General features: G+C 37.3%; 1 protein-coding gene across 1 annotated transcript; it reads left to right on the top strand.

Annotated features, from left to right (window-relative positions):
- Positions 1-226: 226 nt before the first annotated feature.
- Positions 227-1786, top strand: LOC128362328 (interferon-induced protein with tetratricopeptide repeats 1-like). The gene is made up of 2 exons (XM_053323069.1): positions 227-231; positions 475-1786. Exons 1-2 carry the CDS (start codon positions 227-229, stop codon positions 1784-1786), a joined length of 1317 nt encoding a protein of 438 aa, XP_053179044.1.
- The last annotated feature ends 7627 nt before the right edge of the window (positions 1787-9413 follow it).

The following is a 9413-nucleotide window of genomic DNA, read 5'->3' as shown; positions in this document are numbered from 1 at the left end:
ATCATCTGAGCTCCATGAAGGGTTTTTGTGTGCACACATGTGGCCGTAGGTTTCTATTACTGGGAAAGTCCAAAGTCAGTCCTCCACATGTCGTCATTTACAGCACCATATATTATATAATTATTGATTTAATCAATATGATGATGGTGCTACACCCAAAGCAGAAGTGTTTATAAACAGCAAAAACTTCATTAGAGAACAACTGAGTCCAGGTAACAGCTACATGATGAGGTGAGTTGCTGCATTTCACATTTACAATCAACACTCTTAATATGTTCATTATATAATATCTACAGACAGTTGTTTTGTTATCAGCTCTCCATTCCCTCTTTTTCATTCCATTCCCTCCTTAATTTGCTTCTATTTCTTAATTTCTCCGCTTTCTTTATTTTCTCCCCCTCTCCTTAACTCACTGATCATATTACCATACTACATATGTGTTGTGTGATATTAGTGTTTTTTCTTCTCCATTAGTGCTGCTCAAAGTCAGATGACAATGGAAACCAAACTTGGGGCCCTGCAGTGCCACTTCACCTGGGACCTGGACCCCAGCAGGTCTGAACTGTTCCGTTTCAGGGACATGCTGGAGGACATCGCCACTGAGGAGGGAAACAGCTGGCTGGGTCACATTTACAACCTGCAGGGGTACATTCACTACCATCTGGGCTTCACTGAAGATGCCCGGCTTTTCTTCAGCAGGGCTGCAGAGGCCTTCCGCCAGATGAGAAACACTGGCTCAGATGAAGGTCCCTGGTTGGTGGTGAACTATGGGAACCTGGCTTGGCTGCACCACCAGCTGGGAGAACAAGCAGAGAGTGAGACTTACCTGTCAAAGGTCGACACCCTGCTGAAACAATACCCATCTCCATCAGAGGATAAGCTTCATCCAGAGATCTATGCTGAAAAAGCCTGGACCCTGATGAAGTTTGGCAGAGAGAAAACACTACTGGCTGCAGATTACTTTGAGAGAGCCATCAGGATGCAGCCAGACATGGTGGAGTGGCAGACCATTCATGTGATAGTTTTAGAGATTATTTATGGGCACGGTGACAAACTACTGGATGAAAACATCCTGGAGAAAATGAGAATCGCCAAAGAAAACGATCCAGACAACTTGTACCTTGCTGCTCTGTACCTTAAAGCATGTGCAAAGAAAGGCAGAAAAATTGAAGATGAAGCACGTGAGTTGGCCGAAAAGGTTTTGAGAAAACCTCTAAGCAGGCACAGTGGTATAAGACCATTATTAACACTGTACAGAATCTATGTATCTGAGGATGAGGCTATTGGTTTGGCAGAGGAGGCTCTGGAAAGACAACCAGATGAACGTCATCTAAAGTGGTGTGCTGCAATGTGCTACAAATGGAGGGTTTACTCACACTGGGACAATCCCCTGGAGCCAAGAATTATAGACAGAGCAATCAGTCTCCATAAAGAAGTGATCTCTCTTTACCCTGATTCTTCACCTAAAGTAAAAATAGCTCTAGCAAACATACATGCAAAGTTGAATCTCAGCCAGGCTGATGCTGACCAGATTTACCAGGATCTACTAGAAAGTGATCTGGAACCTGCAGACAGACAGATGCTTTACAGCTCCTATGCCAAGTATTTGCACTTTAATCGAAAGGATAGCTACAAGTCAGTAGAATATCACATGAAGGCAGCAGAGATACCACATCAATCTGCCTTCCGTACGGGCAGCATCATTACTTTGGAGAAGATTAAAGAAAGAAGAAGACATCCCATGTGTAGAGAAATTGAAGAGTTTCTTGCTAATCTGGAAGAGTAAGAGCCAATAACAAAGAGGAAACATTTACTGCACTTCAACTGAGCAGAAAAATGTTGATAATCATGTCCTGAAAAAACTGTACATACTCATAAATCTGATGTGGAAAAGATGTGGGACATTTGTGGTGTTTAAACTGTTTTTACTTCTCTTTACACTGATCATTCAAAAACACAATGATATTTTAGATTATACTGTGAAACATTTGGATCTGTTGTTCATCAGCTTCATCCTGAACTTCAAAAACCCAATAATTTTGCACTAATGAGCATGTGAATGTTGATTTTATTGATATATTTAGCTTCTAATGACATATAACTTTCTTCTAAGGGAGCTTTATTGATGCATGTGTATCTCTTGTTTGTGTCCTTCTGTTTAAATATTGTGCAATTAAATAAACAAACAAACCAAGAAGTGTATTTGTCAACATTTGAATAATGATGTGAATAGGAACCACATCATTCAGACTGAAGACTGGGTTATTCATACATCTTAAATCACTGTGAATGTTCAGGCAAACACACATAAGCAAAGCACATCTTGTTGCCAGTGGTGTCAGCAAGTAAACTTAACTTCAAACTGAAATTTAGTCTGTCATATCAGATTATCATGGCCAAAAATAATTCACAATAACATTATTATCATGATTTGTATAGACAAAACATATGTGTATAAAAAAAGAAAAAAAGAGTAGTAGTTGCAAAATTAAAAGTTGACAAGCGGTCCAATTTAAAGATCTTTGTTATAAGTTTAATTATGGCCTGATTATTCCCAGTGTAATTGCTGTAGCTCAGAACTTTATTACTGTAATGATATAATCATACTAATAATGAACTCTTTATTGTTATCTTATTTAATTTTCCATTTGGGCTTTTATTTTTAATGATGACCAAAAATAACCCTATAACTCTAAGCCTAACCCTCCATAAAATTATTCTACATTTTGCACAGATTTCCTGATTCCCAATGTCTTTTAAACACTTTTCCACACCACTGTCAATCATATGTACAAGATATACTTTGACTGTAAACTCTCAATAAATAATGTCTGTGCTTGTCTGAACTTTTATGGTTTCTTATTAAGTCAGAATTATTTATTTATATAGAGAAGTACTTAAAGAGTATCTTGAAACCAGGATGAAAATCAGTGTTTCTTCCTCTTTAGATAAAAGCTTCCAGTCTGCAGTGGTGGAGGAAACAAAACTTTCTGAAGCCCTGTATCAATGTGAAGTAATTATGTAGAAAATGGGTCACTGTCTGGAAGCTTTTGATACAGATACAATGGCGCCATCTGTTGGTCAGTTGTTGGCACTTCATTTATAATAGATTGATTAAACCTGAAACCATGCTGAAGCAGTCTGAACTCAAGTGGTCTAACTGAAGCATCGGAACATCTTCCATTGATACCTTTGCCTTTTAAGATTGAAACTATAATAAGTAAACTGCTTTGAGGTCAATATCACTTGTCTATTGCAGCTCTGAACACTGATAGGTGTAATCTGAAATGTGCTTTATTGCTGTATTGTGATTGACAAACCCTGAAGTGTACATCTTCAGCAAGGTTTATGTCACATGTTAGTATATCCTTTTTGCTCAGAAAGAAACAAAAACATCTAAAGTGAGGAGTTATGTATTTGGCTTTCTTTCAGAAATATTTAGCAACCTGCTTTCCCTGATATCTAATTAATTGTTGATGACCTTTTACTCTACAGCGATATAAAAAAGAAAAGCAGAAGGGTTCACAGGCGGGTGCTAATTCAATGTGTTGTTCAGAAGTATTTTAGACACTAGTTGCTGTGATGTGTCAGTATTTACAGACCAAACTGAGCTGACAGACAGCAGCACATTTTGAAGTGTGATGTGCTGAAGTGCACCACTGTGGTTATAAGACAGCATGGACCTGAAGCCTAAGAGATCGGACTTTGTTGCTTTTTACATTATAATGGAGAGCAAAGTTCTTGTATCTTTGTATAATAAAGACGGACAAACCTCTCTAAAGAAATCACCTCTGGTCTCTGCATGTCTCTATTTATGACAATCATAGTTGCATTTAATTCTATTCAACTTAACTTCTGATATGAATCTCGTCATACCATTTCTGTACTGAGGTGTAGGTGTCATCAGCATCAGACTTTCACTACTGAATATCCACTACATTTTATGATCCCATTTTTATTTGACTTTTCTTTGTTGGTCATTTATTTCCCCCCCAACATTATACAATTTACTGTGTTGACTTATGTAATATTTTTATGTAAGCAATTTGAATAATTGTCTTTAAATCACCAAATAGATCTGGATTACAAATTCTAACCTCCTGTTTAATGTTTGTTTTTTTTTTTATACAGTGTATTTTATTACAGCACACTGTATTTATCTTTTTTTAAATTTTCTTCGGATGAATTGATGGCTTGTTAAATTGTGTATTGCGCTTTTGACAGTGAGAAATGTAATGACTTTTGTAAGAAGAGGAATACAGTTCCTTCAGTATGTAAACGTTTACCATTACTTCCTCTTTTTAAACAGGTGTTCATTATATAAAGAGTTTCCCGTAATCGGCAGATTTACTCATCATGATGAAGCTGCACAATCTCTGTGTGAGACATAAGATACAGTTTAGAGTAGTCTTGAGATTTTTGACAAGGGGAAGCAAGGCATCGGAAACATCTGGTAGTGACACATTTGTGATTTATTGCTTTATTGTGACTGACACACCCTGAAGTTTACGTCTTCGTTCCTGCAGCAAGGTGAAAGGTTAAAACCTGACTTTGGGGAGTTATATTGATCAGTGCTAGATGTTATGTGTTAACAACAATTATCAACATTTATTGATAGTCAGGAGCACAAATGAACACTAATACATATTTTTCTTGTAGTAATCATTCCTCTTGTCCATACTGACCATTGGAAGATCCTTTCATAATACACTTACAATGTAAATGATTGGGGACAAAATCCACAGTCCTCATAAAACATGTATTTAAAAGTTTATGTGAAGGTTATACAAAGCTTCAACTGTCCAAATGAGTCAAATCAAGTCAATATTTTTCAAAGTTGTACAATCTGTACAGCAATACAACATCATTTGTTCATGGATACTTGATTGGAATGAGGGGAAAAAACAACATTTAAAAAACATTGAAAGAAGAGGAATCCCTCTCCTAGGACAAACAGACAGATGCTGTGTGTTCAGTCAGACAACTGAAGCCTCATATTATCCTCAGATAGACTTTAATACATTTTAGTTTCCATTTCATTTCCCGTTTCTGAATATGTGTCTGTAAGTTTCTATTGCTGAGAAATCTCTCTCTCTCTCTCTCTCTCTCTCTCTCTCTCTCTCTCTCTCTCTCTCTCTCTCTCTCTCTCTCTCTCTCTCTCTCTCTCTCTCTCTCTCTCTCTCTCTCTCTCTCTCTCTCTCTCTCTCTCTCTCTCTCTCTCTCTATGTAAATCCAATGAAAGCATGTTTGCTCAACACAAGTGGTGAAAAGAAAGTGACACACCTCTGTTAGAATTATAAGTGCTCCTGTCGGATGACAAATTGGGCGTGTGTTTTGACTGAGTGATATGATGCTCAAAGCTGAATTAAATGTTCATATATATATATATATATATATACACACACAATATATGAATATACTCAACGGCCACTTCAGTAAGTATACCTGTGCAATCTAAAGCAATCCAATACAACAGCTCGGCCATAAATTCTACATTTTCGGTTTTTGCTGACATTGTCAGAAAGGTGATAATTCTACTTAATGATTATTACTGAGGTCGTAATGAGTGGTAGTGGTGTATTAGGGTGCAATATATTGGTGTTCCTAATATTTTGTCCACTTCATGAACATATTTGAGGGGGTTAAATCCAATGAAAGCATGCTGGATGGGATCCAGCTTTTTTTGCAACATGTTTTGCTCAGGAAGTTGTATGTGGTACCAGAAACACAAGTGGAAGTGAAACTGTGTCTTTCTCCTTTTAAAAGAAAGTGACACACCTCTGGTAGAGCTTCAGTATAAATGTTCCTGTCGGCTGACAAACTGGGTGAGCTGAGTTGAGTTTTGACTGGGTGAGTTTTATTAAAATAATTCATACATTTTATTGATATGATGCTCAAAGCTGATTTAAATTTTAATTAATTGAAAAATTATGTTTTTATACCATTTATGATAGTTATAATAATATCATTGTCATAGACTCATGGTTTTTGGATACTTTGTGTTTTCTGTTCTCTTTGTTCCCTGTGCATCTGTCCAGTCCTTCTGATTATTTGGTTTATGTTTATTCATATTATATATTATATAATTATTTTTGTTGGTTTGAATGACTCACCTCATTCTCTTATTAGTTCTGTCAGTATTTAAATCCTGGTTTGCAGTTCAGTTTTGGTTGGATCCTCTGTTCAGTTCAGTCCATGCTGTTCATTTTGCTCTGGTTTATCTGGTGATCTGTTTTGTTCAACTCAGCCAGCTTTTATTTTGCCTGATCCATCCAAAAATGAATAATCTCTGCATTTCAGTCTACCTGCTCCACTAGTTTGTGACAATTATAGTTACCGTCAATTCTATTCAACTTAACTTCTGATGTGAATCCTGTCGTCTTTTTATACTGAGGTGTAGGTGTCACCAGTATCAGACTGTCACTATTGAATGTGTACCATGTTTTATGATCCATTACTAATTTAATATTTGTATGTAAGCGACTTGGATACATTTTTATCACCAAATAGATCTGGATTACAAATTCTAACCTGCTGTTTAATGTTTGTTTGTTTTATATACAGTGTATTTTATTACAGCACACTTTATTTACCTTTTTTTTTTCATTTTCTTCAGATGACAAAGTTGAGAAAAAAAGAGTTGATGGCTTGTTAAACTGTGTATTGCGCTTTTTGACAGTGAGAAATGTAATGACTTTTGTAAGAAGAGAAATACAGTTCCTTCAGTATGTAAACGTTTACCATCACTTCCTCTTTTTAAACAGGTGTGTCCTGTAATCTGCAGATTTACTCATCATGATGAAGCTGCTCTTGTCTCTCACTCTCATCTGGACTCTCTCCAGCACAGGTAACCTCACTCACTCTTAAAACAGCATTTCTGCAGGTACCTGTCATGTCAGCTAGTTCATCATTCTCCTCACTTTTTACCTCTGCTGTTTGTCTGCCAGCTGCTGACTTTTGTTCAAGTTCAGGTTCATCATCATTTCATTTGTTTGTTATATTATCTGTACAGCAAGAAAAGAAATCTCCAAGCTAACATAAAACCAAGAAGAATATACTTTATCAATATAAGGAAGAAACATCTTTTATGGGGACAATTTATTTGGTTTATTTTGTCTTAAATAACGTTCTGTCATTGTGTGATGTAATTTGTGGTCAGATTAGCTTTGTATACTGTATCTGTGTTTATATAACAAACAGGATTCATGCTGATTGTTTAACTCACCCTGATTTATTTCATAACTTGCAGCTGAAGCTCTTCAGTGTTGGCAGGGTGAAGGAGATACAAAGGATTTACGTCCATGTGCCTCTACTACTGAGTGGTGTATCACTGTTGCCTCACAAGGTAACTGTACAAAGTGTGAAAATAAATGTGATTGTTCCTTAAATTCATTCACTTATTCAATTCTAAATGGGATTTTGTGTTACAGTGTTTGGTCTGATTTTCACTTTACAGGAACTGAGAATGGGACTCTCCATCAGATCACTGCCAGGTCCTGTGTGCCACCCCCTCCTAACATTGAAGGAAAGCATGCATTTTCATTCAATTTTGGATTTGTGGCTGAATCCATTCATGTGTGTAACAAAGATGGCTGCAACAGGGAAGACATACCTTGTAAGTAAAGAGAAAGGTTTCCCTTTTTAAAGACACTAAATCACATTCACATGTAGTATCAGTCTAATGTTGGTCACAGTGAAGAAAAATAAGTCACTTTGTGTCTTGTACATTTTCTGTCATGTCTCCTGTTCTGTTTCAGACCCTAATGATCTGAAGAAAAACAACCTGCAGTGTTTCACCTGTGATGATCTATCTTCTGCTGAGTGTAAGAAGACAGTACAGTGTAAGGGAGACGAGGACCGCTGCTTTAATGGGACTGGTGAGCCCTCATGATCATTTTATGTCTCAAAACACATTATTGCTGCTTTCAAAGTGTCAATGTCCTGCTGATTAAACCTTTTTGAAATTTAAAAAAAGTATTTTGTCATCCACAGTGCAAGGTCACGATCGTGCAATAGTTCATACCTTTGGATGTGTCTCTCGATATCTTTGTGAACATCTTTCTGACTTGCAGCTCTTGCCTGGTGGCAAGTTTATTCAACCACCAAAATGTTGTGGAAGCAGCTTCTGTAACCATCCTGGTCTGTCAAACTGAATGTGATGACTTTGCTGTTTGGACTCATTACTCTTATCTGCTATTAGAACAAAGAGAAATGAACAGAATAGCCCAAGTGTAGTGTGTTAATAAGCCAAACACATCTATTACCTTCTCATTCATTTACACAGTGAGATGTCTTCAACAGTTTGAATGTTTTAGCTTGGTGAATAATTATTTTCACCATAACTGCAGCATCCCAGTAAAATAAAGTTAGCTCATGATAATATGTCTGATTCATAGACAGTAACAAAATCTGTTTACGGTCCAGTTCTTCTTCTAGTTTGGACTCATACCGCTCTACCAAACTCACTGTACTCTTTAGCAGTCAGCTCCCCCTGCTGTCCATAAGGTGCCTCTGCACCCCAGCTGTTTCAAACCCTCCCTGCAGCCTTTGGGGCCATGCCTCCTTATTTACATACAGCTTGAAAAGCAATATAAGTCTTTCCATTTAATATTTTCCATTTTCCATTTTGATTTTCATATTTGATGTTTTTCTGTTGTTGTTTTGTCCACTGTCATTTTCAATGTCATAATTACAATTTAAGTTTTTCAGTTTAAAGGTAGAATATGTAGAATGAGCAGAACAATGCCATCTAATGTCACGAGATCGTAGTCGCAACAACCAAAAAGTAATTCCAGCAGTCGAGTTGCCAGGTCCGGTGCCGGATTTTATTTTAGCTCTAACTCTGTAAATATACCACTTTATCCACATGTCTAACCTTTTTAGGCGAGAAAGTAGCCATTTAGATCCACAATGTGACGCTAATTTGTCCAAATAACATCTGCTTAAAGTTTTGTTCCTGCGAATTCGGAGCCACTCAAGTTAGCCGTAGCGAGTAACGCACTTCCGGTCATTTTCACAAAATAAAACACCCGTTGCCTTTTATTATTAAGAAAACCATAACGATAGAGTTGGTGCTTTTATTTTGAAAACAGGAAGCGAACATACCCTCGCTGTAACTGACTTGAAACCACCGAGGTACCTTACATTGTAACGCCAGCGGGAGTAGCAGCAATGTCTCTGCATGTACTGCCTAATCCTAAGCACCGATTGGCTGGTGTGTGGTGTCGTCAGAAGCAGGAGAGGCTCACGGTCGTAAACATCTAGTCACGAGGCACGGAGAGGGACGCACATGTCGTCTTTGTGAGGTGGCCGAATCTAAGCTCCATGACATGAGACAATTTAATGCAGATAACTTCTAGACAACCTGAGGATTGTAAAGTTACTTCAACTTCTTGGCTTCAAACTGCCTTTAA

The sequence above is a fragment of the Scomber japonicus genome, chromosome 7 (genome assembly GCF_027409825.1).
Source record: "Scomber japonicus isolate fScoJap1 chromosome 7, fScoJap1.pri, whole genome shotgun sequence".
NCBI lineage: Eukaryota > Metazoa > Chordata > Actinopteri > Scombriformes > Scombridae > Scomber > Scomber japonicus.
This window is presented reverse-complemented; position numbering and strand designations above follow the sequence as displayed.